Source organism: Gadus macrocephalus, chromosome 8, assembly GCF_031168955.1.
Source record: "Gadus macrocephalus chromosome 8, ASM3116895v1".
NCBI lineage: Eukaryota > Metazoa > Chordata > Actinopteri > Gadiformes > Gadidae > Gadus > Gadus macrocephalus.
The window spans coordinates 15,646,460-15,661,891 of NC_082389.1; the positions used below are offsets into that span (position 1 = coordinate 15,646,460).

At 45.4% G+C, this 15,432-nt stretch overlaps 3 protein-coding genes across 5 annotated transcripts in view; 2 read left to right on the top strand and 1 right to left on the bottom strand.

Annotated features, from left to right (window-relative positions):
- The window catches only part of chrng (cholinergic receptor, nicotinic, gamma), a 6,002-nt gene extending 774 nt beyond the window's left edge, over positions 1–5,228 (top strand). Inside the window, exons 2-12 of the mRNA XM_060059399.1 lie at positions 631–767; positions 1,125–1,169; positions 1,387–1,511; positions 1,941–2,096; positions 2,432–2,529; positions 2,627–2,827; positions 2,919–3,033; positions 3,182–3,296; positions 3,428–3,704; positions 4,052–4,185; positions 4,536–5,228. Coding sequence (XP_059915382.1) covers positions 631–767; positions 1,125–1,169; positions 1,387–1,511; positions 1,941–2,096; positions 2,432–2,529; positions 2,627–2,827; positions 2,919–3,033; positions 3,182–3,296; positions 3,428–3,704; positions 4,052–4,185; positions 4,536–4,742 — 1,610 coding nt within the window. The 3' untranslated portion in view covers positions 4,743–5,228. The remainder of the gene's footprint in view (positions 1–630; positions 768–1,124; positions 1,170–1,386; positions 1,512–1,940; positions 2,097–2,431; positions 2,530–2,626; positions 2,828–2,918; positions 3,034–3,181; positions 3,297–3,427; positions 3,705–4,051; positions 4,186–4,535) is intronic.
- A 206-nt stretch (positions 5,229–5,434) lies between these two features.
- LOC132463334 (phospholipid scramblase 3) lies at positions 5,435–9,903 on the top strand. Of its 2 annotated transcripts, XM_060059401.1 has the most exons (8): positions 5,435–5,723; positions 6,166–6,500; positions 6,643–6,720; positions 6,877–7,069; positions 7,879–7,990; positions 8,190–8,289; positions 8,420–8,478; positions 8,602–9,903. In XM_060059401.1, exons 2-8 carry the CDS (start codon positions 6,170–6,172, stop codon positions 8,626–8,628), a joined length of 900 nt encoding a protein of 299 aa, XP_059915384.1. In that variant the 5' UTR covers positions 5,435–5,723; positions 6,166–6,169; the 3' UTR covers positions 8,629–9,903. The 2 variants fall into 2 exon arrangements, with proteins under 2 accessions (XP_059915384.1, XP_059915383.1); XM_060059400.1 differs by lacking the exon at positions 5,435–5,723 and having other exon boundaries at positions 5,785–6,500.
- Positions 8,780–15,415, bottom strand: eif4e2 (eukaryotic translation initiation factor 4E family member 2). Of its 2 annotated transcripts, none has more exons than XM_060059402.1 (7): positions 15,257–15,415; positions 14,423–14,534; positions 14,196–14,330; positions 13,704–13,808; positions 13,237–13,389; positions 12,668–12,804; positions 8,780–10,733 (listed from the first exon to the last, which is right to left on the bottom strand). In XM_060059402.1, the coding sequence occupies exons 1-7, from the start codon at positions 15,274–15,276 to the stop codon at positions 10,685–10,687; spliced, it is 711 nt and encodes a 236-aa protein (XP_059915385.1). In that variant the 5' UTR covers positions 15,277–15,415; the 3' UTR covers positions 8,780–10,684. The 2 variants fall into 2 exon arrangements, with proteins under 2 accessions (XP_059915385.1, XP_059915386.1); XM_060059403.1 differs by having other exon boundaries at positions 12,664–12,804.
- Positions 15,416–15,432: the final 17 nt, after the last annotated feature.

Consider the following 15,432-nt stretch of genomic DNA (forward strand, 5'->3'; position numbering starts at 1 on the left):
ACTCTGGTAATATTACTATAATAATTAAATACATTTTTGCGTAAAAGTAATGGAATCTATAACATTCTAAAGACAAGTGTCAACTAAAAACTATGGGTATGATGTGATAAGCAGCAGGTATTCAATGTGGTTCACCCAGCATATTATCTATAATAAGACTGCTATGTGCTCTTGTGCCGATAAATATCGTATCATTATTTTAAATGACAGCGTTCCCATTCCTTGCTGTCAGTCATAATGCAGCAGCCCACGCCTCTTCCAGTATCATATTCAATCTCCACCTGAAATAGAAATCATGATCCTATTGTCTAACCCTTGTCTCCAGCCAAAACTGTATAAGTTTAGTCTGTGGTAGGATAATCCGTCGTACAAATCACGTTAGGCATGTTTGGATGTATCTTTCTTGTTTGGTTTAGCAGAAATAAATTAATAAAAAAGCTTCTCAGATTAGCCTTGCAGTACTATCTAAAGTAGAATTGGAATTTCAACTAAACGTTTCTGTAGAGGATTTCAAAAATAAATATCCACTTCATGTAAAGCTTTAACAGGCATCACAACAGAGCTGTTTTCAGACCTCATTGAAACCATTGACCTCTTTCATCATAACTCTCAAACTTTGCCCGGCGACAGCATGTGCAGTGAACCTGGAGGACGAGCTCTTCAGGGACCTGATGAAGGGCTACAACAAAAACATTCGGCCCATGGAGCAGAGCGGGGACATCACAAAGGTCTACATCAAGATGACCCTCACCAATCTCATCTCGCTGGTGAGTCCAGTTCACTGTACACCTCTGTGTGTCTGTTTGTCTATGAGAGACGATACTGAATACTGTAACTGTTGAAGATAATATCACCATGGGATGTAGTGGCCGCAAGGCAATGCTATGAGCTGAGTTTAGTGACCACATGGAAAATCAATTGAGTGAAATACAAGAGACACACAACAAGAGACAACAAATCCAAAAGTGACTGCTTTAGTGAACTCTGTAGTGTATTAAAAGGCCATTCACTCTGACCTGCTCAGCATTGTTTGTGCGCATGTGTGTGGGTGTTCTTTGTAATGTTTGCCAGGAAATCTTTAAAAAAATATATGAAAATAACGAATAAATGCATCTCATCCCCAGAGTGAAAAGGAGGAGGCCCTGACCACCAACGTTTGGATAGAAATGGTAATCAACCTGGGCAAAAACATTAGCCTTCACCTGGTCACTGTTGTATCTGTATTTGGCAGCTTGCTTACCAGCCTGACTACAATATTATAGATCCATCTCCTTCATCACAACTCCTGCCAGCTAAATAAAAGCGTAATTACGAAGCGCCACACATGGTGAATGAGAGAGAGAGACGTGAGGGCCAGGAGGTAAACAAGAGTGCTCCTCTGTGCAGCAATGGTGTGACTACCGGCTGAGATGGGACCAGGCCCCCAGGTCTGCCCTGTACGGGGACATCACCCACGAGCTCCGCATCCCCTCCAAGAGGATATGGCTGCCTGATGTCATCCTGGAGAACAAGTGAGTGGGCAACACAGTGTTATTGTCTCATGTATATGTAGGATTTAGGAGCACTTTAACCAGGGTCACAGAGAACATGGCTCCTTGTGAGGTCCTGTGTTGCTTGATCGGTAGAGTTATGTTACTGCCAGGGGTGAGGGGGTTAATTCCCCACTGGGGTCAGCTCTGCTTAGAATGTTTACATTACACTCACTGTATTGGTGTTGTGGATAAATGTGTGTTACCAACTGTGTGTCCGTGGGCGTGTATGCAGTCACGCACATTAGCTTGTAGTTCTAAATGTAGCTGACACTTCTTCAAGCTGGTTCTCTGACCCAGGCTGCATCCATCCAGAGCTGTGGAGATTGTTGGTTAAGTTGTTATCAACGTTATCACAAACACAACTAAACCATTTGTTTTACTGTACTGTGTTTCTTTCCCCATGTGCAGTGTGGATGGACAGTTTGAGGTTGCACTCTACTGCAACGCGTTGGTTTCCCCCAACGGCTGCGTGTACTGGTTACCTCCGGCCATCTACCGCAGCGCCTGCCCCATCGTGGTCAACTACTTCCCCTTCGACTGGCAGAACTGCTCCATGGTCTTCCGGTAGGCGGGGGCCTGTCCACGGGTGCTCGTTCCGTAAAAAGACAATCGCATTATCTCTTTAAGCAAAAAAAATCTAATTCACAAGCTCTGTTCTTTAACATGTAGATAAAACTCCCCAAATGCTAGCCTAATCTATTATTTACAATGTAGAAAGGTATACAAATGTGTTAAAAAACGAATACTCTGTAATCAAACACCCACACACATTCCTGGTGGTTATCAGGCTTTCCTGTGAAAGAAAAAGGCATCTTGATTGTGGCATTAGCTGGTGTTTTGCTTTGATGATCGCACACATCAGATTGTGGCTAAGACGGCCGCCTTCTTCCTTCTCTCAGCTCCGAGACATACAGTGCCAATGAAGTAGAACTTTATCTCAAAGAGGAAGACAACCACACGTTAGAATGGGTGGATATTGACCCAGAGGCCTTCACAGGTACAACAGCAATCAATATATCATAATTGAGATGTATTTTTCTTAAGCCACCAATCACAAGGCATTGCATCGCTAAGGGTTAACAATGTGTTGACAGAGAACGGAGAGTGGGCGATCAAACACAGACCAGCCAAGAAGCTGATCAACCCGCTGTACACAAAGGACGACCTGCAGTACCAGGAGGTGGTCTTCTTCCTCATCATCCAGAGGAAGCCCCTGTTCTACATCATCAACATCATCGCTCCCTGCGTGCTCTTCTCCTCCCTCGGCCTGCTGGTCTTCTTCCTGCCTGCTAAAGGTGACTTCTGTCCCTTGTCTTCCCATCCATCCCTCCTGTACCTAGGCTTCACCACGTCTCATTAATCTGTCCTCTTGTCCGTCTCGGGCAGCCGGTGGCCAAAAATGTACAATGTCCATCACCACTCTGCTGGGACAGACTGTGTTCCTCTTCCTCATCGCCAAGAAGGTTCCAGAGACCTCCAAGGCCGTACCCCTGATCGGAAAGTAAGCTCAAGCTTCAAATTTGTTTTTTTGTGAAGAAATGTCCGTTTACTTTGTCGATATAACCACCTGCCACACTTTGAATGGATACAGTAGGTGGTCCATGTCCTGCAGTCACGTTGTAGTTGTGTTGTTTGGCTGTTGTTGGCAGGTACCTCATGTTTGTGATATCCTTCACCACCATGGTTGTGATGAACTGCGTGGTAGTCCTCAACGTGTCCCTGAGAACCCCCAACACCCATAAGATGAGCGACAGAGTGCGGAGGGTGAGACTACCCTGCCGGCTCAAACCACAAACTCCTTCGCACCACTCAAATAAAGCAGCGATGTATCGATCAGCACTGCCACACCCTTTGACCCCAAGACCCCCCGGTGTGCCCCCCCCCCCCCTCGACAGATCTTCCTCAACATCCTGCCGCGTCTGCTGAGGATGCAGATGAAGCCCTGGACGCCTGACGGGGGGGATGCGGTCGGCGACTGGGCGGGGGGTAAGGACCCCCATCCGGCGGGGAACGGCGCTGACCGGCTCCCCTGCCACCACCAGCGCCGCCGCAGCTCCATGGGGCTGATGATGAAGGCGGAGGAGTACGTCCTGAAGACCGCCCGCACAGAGCTGATGTTCTCCAGGCTCCGGGAGAGGCAGGGCCTCATAAGGACCGTCTTTGAGAAGCTGTGTGAGTGTTTGTTATTGGTCCGAAGTGACACAATTGACAAGGACTCGCTCTGTTCTGAATCTGTTTAATTCAGCGTGCACTTTGTTAAACATTCAAAAGCGCCGTCTCTGGATATTGTGAACTACCTTGAATGAAATCGAAAAGATTGTTTGCTAATTCTTATAGCTAAGCCAATTCGTAGACACTTAAACTTTCATTTTTATTTTGTGCTCCAATATCGATTATATATTTTTCTCTTTGCGCTATATGACTGAATGTAAAAGGGGATACGGTGTCAGCCATGAATTTCAAACGTTGATGTTTTCCCTGACGTGTCGCTAACCCTGCCGCCTCGTCCGTGTATCCAGATGGCGATCTGGAAGATGTCAATGCAGAGAAGCTTGAGAACAGCCTGGCTACGATATCTCCCGAGCTGAAGCAGTGTGTGGCCTCCTGCAAACACATTGCAGAGACCGCTCAGGGGCAGAATCGCTTCCAGAATGTGAGTGCCACAGTTTATAGCACGTTTCCTGAGATAACATGGGAAGTGCACGATCAATCCCAGATAGGGCATTGGGCTGTCATTCACAGCAGAAAGTCCAGGACACAGTAAAAGGAATTAAATAGAAAAGCAAAGAAAATGTACAAAGGAAGATATGGAAAATGTACCTACTACTGGTACATTTTGTTTGTCATTTAGTAAATGCATTTGCATTTAATAGAAATGTAAATGCAATGATTGATAGATATTGGATATCCTTTGGGAGAGACAGAGACTGTAGTTGGTATACTGGGGGCTACATTGGGGGCTACATTGGTTGCTAATGACTCATTAATTTGTTCCTCGTTCAGGAGAACGAAGAGTGGTTCCTGCTCGCCAGGGTGATTGACAGGGTGTGTTTCATCGTCATGGCGCTGATATTCTCTATCGGAACCGTTGGGATTTTTCTCATGGGGCATTTCAACCAGCCCCCCTCCATGCCCTTCCCCGGGGATCCCAGGAGGTTCCTGCCCCCGCTGGGCAACATGACCGGGGTCGGGACGGGGGCAGAGGGCTGATCCACGGAGGCTGTCCTACACTCCCCGGAGGGCTTCACCCATTCATCAGCAGTGACAAATCTGCTTGGATGATTTCCCTTTCTGACGCCTACGCAGAGAGATGAGAGAACGACAGAGATACACAGATGGGTGTGATGCCATTTGGCTGAGTTGTACTTTGTCTGTTCAGCGGCTCTTCAGACTGACTCTAAGTGAGCCAAATAGCCGGTTCCTTGTTGACCAAGGGATTCACTGGACGAGTTGGAATGATATGGACAAGCTCACCGCTGCACACTAGCATCAGCTGTATCTGATGTTTGGTGTTACTTAAACTAATGCTTTTATAATAAACTAGCTTTTATAAAACACAACAATCCCCTTTTCCTTCTAGGAGGCTGTAACTCCACCCCCACCTTCATGTTGAGCAGTTTTTTTGCCAACTTCTAGACACATTCGACAAGAGATTTCTTAATGTTTTGTATTTAACCAATAAAGATGATATTGTTATATCGGTCCCCCAGTCCCTTTATGATGAGCTCTGATATTTGAATATCTCTATGTAATGTCAGCATCCTTTCTTTGAGGGGGAGAATGGAGACTACCAGCACCAAAGTCCCCCTAAAAACACACAGTGACTCTTTGGCCTCCACTTCTGGAACCAGGATTTTAATTACATGGTTGAGTGGTCCCTCGGTGCCCCAACAAAAGACACATCCGGGTGTACCCCCACACACACACACACACACACACACTCACACAAACCCACACACATGTGCGTACACACAGACACACACACACACACACACACACACACACACACACACACACACACACACACACAAAGCCAAACGTTACTATGTGAACACACACACAAACATATTGAAGCCCAGATAGGGTTGAGCTGATCCCGTCTGGTAGTAAAGACACACAGAGGCTGCTCTGTGTCCTGACCACCTTCAGAGCATTCAGGGTATCTTTACTGCAAGCTGTAGACCACACAGGGTAAGGGATCAGCTCATTATTCATTATTCTGTCTTATTATTCTGTCTCTTCTGTAGTACTAATTATCAATTATTGGGTTTTAGAAATCAAATTGTGTGCAATATGGGACATATTTTGTAAAATTTACTTTTAGAATTAGCACCTCTTTGTCACCTCATTACAAATTGCTGCAATCAGAAATTGAATGGAAAACATTTTCGTAACATCAAGATTGGGAAAGAACTAATGAGAGCTGAACATTATGAGAAGTGAAGATTACGGTGTTTTTTTTTCACTTTTCTATGATGGCGCCAATCTAAATGGATTGGTAATTATTTGGGTCAGACCACATATATATACTCAATGTAAAATTCAACCGGTCACTTATAATGAATAAAAAAAAAATGTTTTGACTTTTCCAATTGAATATGCCCCTCCACCACTACCGGGGTGTCAACCTCAGAGTGATGTCTGCAGTGACTACACAGCCCCTCCCCTATGGTGGCCTGGAGAGAGAGAAGCACATTGAGACATTCTTAAGGACGCTCAATGGTCAGAGCAGGCCCGTCCGTAATCCTCACGGCTTGCCTAAAGCCCAGCCCCGCCAAGAGCCCCCTGACGGGGGGTCAGAGAGGGTCCTTTCAGGGCTGGCTCCTGGGAGACCCTGGGAGAACGGCATTGGCCTGCAGCAGAGGAACAGACTGAGTGAAGAAGAGGCAGATGGTCTTCAGCTAGACCCCATGGCTGCCTTGGAGTCAGCAAGCCAACTGCATGTCACAGCAGGGCCTGACCTGCAAGGTAAGCAAAAGCCTGCATGCGTGTGTTTTGTGTGCATTGCTATGGATTCGTACAAGAAGTGATCTCTTCATTGTAACTCTTCATCTCTTCACATAACATATCCCTCTCCCTAATGTCCACGCATACACACGCACGTCTGCAGGTCCACAATGTGTTCCCAGAAGGATCTACAGCATTTCCACTGGGGGAAGCAGCGAGCAACTGTTTGTGACTGTAGAAGGTGGTTCAGAACTTCTTATCTAAAGTTTATAAAAAAAATAACACACCTAGTTGTACACCTAAAACCTACACATATTTGTGAATGCATCCATTACTATATCAGCTATATCCCTCCTCTGCTATAACCTTTTCTGATCTTCTGAACTTTTTCCAACAGAGAGTTCTTGTATGTGCCTTCAGTGTTGTGGCCCAGCTCGATCCTGCTCCCTGCAAGGTTTCGACCGCCAGGGCCAACGGGTCTTTTATTTTGAAAGGCCCCTCAGGGTGGATGCCTGCTGCCTAGGCTGCTGCCTTATGGAAATGAGGGCCTACTCCCAACAGGACCTCCTCCTTGGCACCGTACGACAGAGGTAGGGGACCAACAATCCAACAAGATGAATGTTGGTAGCTCCAAGGCCAGGCTGCTAACACGTATATGACACCACCCAGATACTGTTCCCCACAACAACTATGAGATGAACTCCACTCCGGCAACCTTCAGATCATCTGCTCTCAGACACAGCACTGTTATTTTTCCATTCAATTTGGGATACACGACGAAGCCTTCACACGGTCTCCATGGTTACCCAGGCAGCCCACCACCGTGGTAAGCAAGGCCCCGTACTGTAAATAGCAGCAAGGAAGGGAGAGGTTTTTCCTATTCCAGCTGGCCAGAATGCAGTCTCTAAACTGGGGTTACTCACTAAACAGCTGTCTTTATGGAGCCAAACACAGACGCCTTCTGTTGACCAGCAAGGGAAAGAGGGATGGAGAGTTGGTTGTGCACTTTATTTTGTATAATGATACCTCAAGGAGGCCGTTAACATATTTGAGTCCACTTATCGTACAAGTGTTGTTTCCCGTACTGATACCAAAATAACCCAGGGTCTAGTTACTCTGCCCTGGCTGGAAGACGAATCCCTCACCCCAGATCCAACTGGAGGGATTATATATCCCCCCCCGGTCCGTTGTGAATGAAGCATGTTCCCGGACGACCCTTTACTTAACGCCAAGTAAACACAGGGTTTTATTCCTGTTGAAGCACTTAACAGGGGATCGGCCAACAACATAATGGGAGTGTCAACGTGTGTACAACAGCTGTCATTGTGTTTCAGGTGGTTTAGTGCGGGAAGGAAGGGTGTGTGGTGTTCATTAATGGGTTTGCCGGGTTGCGTGTCAGGTGGAGTATGTTCACTCCTCTGCTGGAGGTGTGCGACTCAGAGGGAACTCCTACCACCAGGATCCTAGGCCCCTGTTGGCCCTCACGCTGCGCTGCCACCCAGCAGTTCCAGGCAAGGCCTTTACCACTAATCCCATCAATGACAATTGTATATTTAGTGGATGCTTCTATCCATCCTAGTATGATTATATCCAATTTCTGAAAAATGTATTAATTGTCTAAATTGACTGACGCTACAGCAATATTTGATCCATCCATGAGAGCAATCTTCCTAACCGATTGTTGTACCATTACCTCAAATCAAACCCTAGGCAGTCTCATTGATGGGGGAGAGAATTGGCACAATATGGAAGAGATGGCCGGGCTTCAACAATGAGTTCAACATGGACCACGAGTACTTTGGGCTGGAGAGTGAGTTCCAAATCCGAAGCGACCATAACATTGATTTCCCCCCCCCCAGGCTGCTTTTATGTTAGAGCTCTTACTTGTCGCAATTGCATTTCCAAAAGCCCCTCACAATAAATTGATTTCCACCCCACAGTGCTGCAGAATATGGACTCGTCTACCAAGTTGCTTCTGCTAGCCGCTACCTTCTTATTGGTAAGCTCTGCAAAATTATGAAATCACTGGAAATCAATTACTGACTTCAATGTGCTGCAATATAACTACTTGTATAGAGATTTGTTGATAGTGCACAGTGACCGAGTGCTCCCACATTTTCAGAATTACATGTTCTTCGAGATGAGTTGATCAGAGATTCGGCCATCTATTGCTTCACCACTAAAGCGACATCCGACTGTTGGTGCTGAAGGAGCCAAGACGTCAGCCGAACAGAGTCTTCACTGCAACCACTTACTTGAAAAAAACCCGTCAGGAGAAAGAATCACAATAGCCAGAGAGGTTATAGCAGCAGATGCATATTTGACATTTATTGCTATAATCCATCAGGTGTACATCAGACAATACTTTTCCTCTTTTGTTTTTGACCCACACCTGATCCGAGCACCACGTATCCAATCCTAGGCAGCATTACAGTTTAACGCACAAAACAAACTCCGAAATTCTGTAAAAACAAATTAAAGATCCAGAGGGATTGGTGGAAAAACTGTAACGGGGCTGGAGGAGTCCCAAGCCCCTGCTCCTAGTTTCAAATCCTCAGTACAAAAGGACAACCATGGGAGGGGTCTGGTGGGATCAGTCCACCGCCAGGGCCCCTGTTCATCCATCCCGTGCGTGTGAGAGGACGGCACAGCGGGGGCCCCCGGGTCGAAGGACCCTTTAGCCACACAGAAGGTCGGAGGTTATGAGAACCTGGTCAGCGGGCGCGGGCGCGGGCCCCAGGTCAGGCACAGTGATATAGGCAGCTTTGACAGTCCCTTCCATAGACGCCTACGGCACAGAACCTTCCAGACTCTCTGCCAGACTCGTTTATCTTTTTTTTTTTTAGGGTCTTGCTCATCCTTTGAGAGTCATCGTCCAGGGGTTAAGACGGACAAGGAGAAGAAACTTAGTTTCTGATTCCAAAAGGGCGAATCTCTTGAGTGGTCAGTTGTTTTTTTCGTTTTTACAAATATATTTTTGTAGACAAATAATATTTCTAGTTCAAATAACCAGATGTTTCATAGTTAAAATAAAGTACTATAATAAAATAACACCTGCGATCTGGTTTGTCTCAGATTGCTAATAAAACTGTCTCTGTAATTTACTTAAATTTTGACAAAGGGCACGTGTGATTGTTTTACACAATAAAACCGTATCGGTTTTACATCACTGATCAGCTTATGTTGGACACATAGAAACCCTAGTCAAGTACTCTTCTTTTGTTGGCCAGCTCAACAAACGTGTCCCACAGGCTCCCTCTAGTGGTGAGCAAGGGCAGTTGCACTACGCATTTCTTTAAATAAAAAGACACACACACACACACACACACACACACACACACACACACACACACACACACACACACACACACACACACACACACACACACACACACACACACACACACACACACACACACACACACACACACACACCTGAAACTAAGAAAGTATTTCTCTCTCGAACGGACAGCTCAGATCCATGTTCTCTCAAATGCATTTTTTTTTTGGTTCAGTTCCAATAGTTCATGATCCATGGCAAGACAAAGCAGGTTGGGCTACTTGTCCTTTTAGTCACTCCGTCTCCATGTTAAAACTCTGCTTGGTTGCAGCAGAGGTGTCCATCCCTGGACTTTTCCTTCCCCCAAGCCGTCATCCAATCACATCTACACAGCAGAGGAAACAAACAAACTCATTGTGGCTACCGCCTCGCCTCGACCTCATTGAGGTTTGGATTTTCTTATTCCATTGTCCGTTTGTTTCGTTGCACAATTCATTGATTCAATTAGTTAACTTATAAATAATGCGTTCCGTCAATACGACATCGAGTCGTCGTGATGTTCATGTCGGTCAACGCCTAGCTATTAAAAAAAACACCCAAGCTACGCACAGCAGCCGTACCCCAGGCATGAACACCTGAGACAAAGCAGACAGGCTCTGTTCTGGAAGGGGGCCAGAAGAGGCGGTTTGTCAACGTCCAATTATCCTTAAACGGAATTGAAAAATAACTATATAGTTATATTGCAGAAGCTTTATCCAGGGCTAAAAAGGGACCGTGAAAACATTGGGAGGCAGGGAGGCGTGCGGATGTCTCTAGGTGGACTTCAGACATTGGGGATCAAACGGTGCACCGTTCGGTTTGGAAACAAAGAATAATGCGCTTCTTACTGTCGGCACTGGGGGTGGGGTTGGTGGGGGGAGTGGCTTCAGCGACCTCCGCTAGCAGTCACCAGACCATGGAAGTCTACCCAGGCTCTGGAAGCAGAAACGGAGGCAGTAACACCCAACCTTGACCTCAGATCAGCTGCCAACCCAGCTTTCCTACAGTCACCATTCTTTGGCAGTCAACGAAATGATTATATCAGTCCACCAAAGACCAATCCGTCCACCGTAGGGGGTTAATTGAAAAGGCATAAATACCATAATCTCTGAATTAATGGATTTTGGGTGTAAACCCTAACGCCTTTTGCCAGTGGATGTACATTGTAGACCTGCTAAAAGACAACCGGTGCAAAATATCTCAAAACCTAAAGTATGACCTAGCATACTTAGACCTATCTTAAAAAGCGACTAGTATAAGTTTTTTGGACCATATGTCTCACAAAATAATTGCGACACAGACAAACTCAATCAAATCTTCAAAATATAAAACCTACCAACAAATAAAGCAGATGCAAACAAAACGTTGCTGTTAATGCAAACTAACCATCCAAGGATTCTGAGTACTGTGCCTATACTCCCTTGTAACGCAGATGAGCAAAGCCCAAATTACTGTTTGTGTGTGGATCATGCCACTAGTTTAGTTATTTTCACCAAAGGACATAACAAGGTAGACTGGATGGATAATGTTATAGTTTCATTGCTAAATAAAAATTAACATGTAGAATCTACATGATGATTATTATTTTGTAACTGCTCATGCAATGAAACCATAATCAAGAATGATTGTCTTCTGCCATCAATGTGTTTGTCTTTCAATCGGAAATTAATGCTCACACTTGGCAAAATAGACAGTCAGAAATGGTCCAACTCAATTTAATAATCTGTGTGTCTGGTGGATTGAACCAATACCTGTTTTAACTAAATACCCGGTTTAGTTTATGGACAGAAAACATTTGTTTAATGTAATGTTTAATTTGATATAATAGTGTGTGTAAGCAGAATACAATCAGTGGTTTTAGACAAGACTCAAAGCGCAATGTTTGGTCTGAGACGCAGACAGCGTCTCAGACCACTTCTCCTTTCAGATCAAGAAACCAGCACCACGGCAGGGAAGGATAAAAGAGACATCATGATGGACAGACACGCTGTGAAGGACGGGCGAGAGGAGGACGAGAGGGAGGAGGGAGGGGCCGGGGAGCGCTTGGACAGCTTTCATTTCTGCTATAGTCAAGGGTTATTTTGATATCTGTGCTTTTAAAATGGTCTTATGAAAAAGCTTAAAAAGGATTTTTAAACGTGCCCATGCGCCCACAAGGAGCCATCAGAAATTAATGAATAATGGCTTTTATAAATAGACAGATAAATCAAAGCAATTTGGGGCTCAGGTCCTTCCATTGTTGTAACACGATTTTTATTGTTTACCAGTTTTGTTTGTTTGGGTTTCATTAACCTATAACAATAGATAGTTTTGTTTATCAATTTATCATAATTACTGTCATGCGTAGTCACCCCCCAAAGCCCATTCTGAGCCTGAAGAACCCTGCTTACCAATTAGTATATAGTCACTAGTATATAGTTTCCACTTCTGCGTAGATAGTGAAGCGACACGCAGTTCATTTTGTTATGCCATTAAGGGCCTCTTGCTCAAGCATGGTGAAGCTGTGGACACGAGGGGAATCAAACCCAGAACCTTTCAAGTTGGGGTGGACTCAACCTAGCCACTACCCTCCCCTGCCCCCAGATAGTGTCCAACATAAAGCGGCCTAGTAACGGGGACGCTGGCGAGTCTAACGCCGCTCTGTATGGCTTGTTTTTATTCAGTATTTCTCACGATTGCATTGAACATTTTTATTTATTTTTTTGGTCTTGACCTTGGGTGTCTTGAAAGGCGCCTCTAAATTAAATGTATTATTATTATTATTATAAAGACAAATCATATGAAAAAAGAAAAAGAAAAGTGACTCATCAAATACATCAATGCCGATCTAGATCAAGGTAGTAGTAATTAAAGGGGGAGACATACATACTTGATGCTGTCTGTGTGCGTCTTGTACTCCATGATGGTGTTGGGGGGCAGGTTGAGCACCCTGCGCAGGGTGTCTCGGATGCGGCCCGAGGTGGCCTGGTCGCTGGCCGTCTTGTTCCAGATGGAGATGATGTCCTCCTGGAGGGGGAATACACCAGACTGTGACACCCGGAGCGCAACCACAACTCTGTCCCCCTTCCACAACCACAACAGACGCCTGCAGCCGTGACCTTATGGACATTCTCTCCTGACGCTGCGTTGGCTGCATCTAAAATGTATTTGGCAACATGATTTGATAGCCAAGCCTTAATTAGATATATGATGTTTTATCGATAAACATTTAGGAGTATTTTGTGCAATACCTTTTACATCTTTAAAAAATTCTTTAATATTTGTAGATAATTGCATATATTATTTGGCATAGACCTACTTATATTTGTGGTCATTGAAGGGTGAGGTTTTTCCTTTATAGATAAATCAAAACCCATTCCAATGCAGAGTGCACAGATCCGTTGCGCCACCCACCACAATACATGCGTGTGTCTCAGTGTGTGCGCGTGTGTTGTGTACCTGGAAGCGCACGGACACAACAGCCCCACAGATCTCCTCCCCCACCATGAACTGCTCCCCCAGCATGGCCAGGATCAGGTTCTCCCAGCAGCGCGATGCCAGCCCCTTCCTCAGCCGGATGATCCACTTCCCTCCCATCTTGTTGGCATCGTCCTACACACACACACACACACACACACACACACACACACTGTTGACTTGGGACTATTTCCCACCATGATGTGGACGCTGGGATACGTTCAACCGGTTACACAAACAACCCACTGCGTCCGTTTTAATTGACCCCTCAGAAGTCTGTGACCGTTCAACACACTCAACGGACCAACGCAGTGCAGCTAGTACAAGCTAGACTGCAGCTGGCTGACGTCCATTAATAAAGCAACATCTGCTATATAAGCAATATATGTGAATGTATTAGCATTGTTCGCATAGCGTGGTTAGCCCGCTACGAACAGGTCAGTACCCACCTCCCACATGGGCTTGATGCCCTCCTTGAACAGGTGGAAGTCACTGTGTCCCGTGAGGTCTCCTGGGCGGATCATGTGGCTGTAGAACCTCCAGAACTGCTCCACCTGGGGCATCAACACAGGAGGCAGGGCTTCAGACAGGAGGGTGGACCATATTAACAACTTTTAGATATTTATATAGCACCTTTTAATAGCACTTTTATAACATTTTCATGTTTGATTGATATTCAATTATTAAGAAAAATTTTATGGGAGTCAAACAACCAACACCGAGTAAATAGTAAATGAACACATTGAGAAGCCCAAAATAGGGCAAATCATGAATACAATTGAGTCAACGTTGTCATGATATTGTACTTTGTCTATGTACAGCTGGCATATAGTTTATTCTTAACAACTTCGGGGAGAAAATGTCTCTCAGCTCAATCTTTTTTAAACTACATATAGTGTATGTATGAGATGCACGCCAGAAGCCTTGAGGGGCAGACCGACCGAGGCAAAGCCGCCGATCTGTTTGATGTTCTGCTCGTAGCTCTGGGTGCTGGCAGGTCTCCCTGGGGTGCGTCTTGAATACCAGAAGGTGTAGTTGTACTGAAGGGGATGCTCTCCGGGCCCTGGTACCACCATCTAAGACAACAGAGGGGGACACTGAAGATATAGGAAGGCCAGAGCCGGACACTGCTTATGGGCCAGTGTTGCTGTCGGACTCTTTCACTCACTTTTTTCTTGGCATTGTTCTGTTCCTTGTCTTCGTCTTCATTTTTTTCCTTCTCACAGTTTTTCGGTGAGCCTTGGTCCTGGTCGTGGTCTCCACTATCGTCATCTTTAAGACTGCAGTTGAATAACAATGACAAATGATTGTGATAGTAAATGAAACACCGAAAGCAGGGGCAAAGTACATGAAAATTCTCATTACACCTTTTACTGCTTGCGTCAATAATAAGAAAAACACAAACATGTCAAATGGTGAGCTGTTAATAACGCAGGGCAGCAAGTTAAAGCCCAATACACCTTCCATGTTATTCACTATTTACCCAGTTTTACCCGGCAACGCTTAAGTGTACTTAAATACTCCCAGGCTGTTGGGACAGACAGACAACAAGACCCTTAACAGCGATTGCGATACTCTCAGGCTGGTGATATATGGCACCTACGGAGCTGCCCTTGTTCGCGTTTCATAGCGGCTGGGAGCTTGTTTTTAGCCGACCACGCTTCCATCTGTTCCCCCTTCCCAACAACGACAAGCCGAGGATGCAGAAGCGGCCCACGGGGCCTGGACGTATTCGCCTATCTTAAGATAAAGAACCCCACTGGTAGAATGCATATGCATTAGCTATTTTGCACTCTTCATTATTTACATTTACGAGAAATGTATTGATTTTACGGTTGAACATGCACTCGTATGTTAAGCGCCTTGCCCATGCAAGACTTTTAAAACCGACACACCTCTTTATAAACACATAAACATGGAAGTACGCTGCCTGGCACATTTGCTCTCGCGACTGTGCACACATTCTCAGTCTAATATTGGACACAAAACTTCGATTACTTACGCGTCAAATTTATTGTTCATTATTCTGTGGAGTGGAGCCTTTGGGTGTCCGTCCACAACCTCCTGAATTCCGCAGGAACGGCGGCGCGCACAATAAACGTGTGGACGCGCACGCAACGGCTTGGGTCGGCTTTTGTCATGCTGATCATGACAGCTAGGGAGTTTCACAAAGTTTTG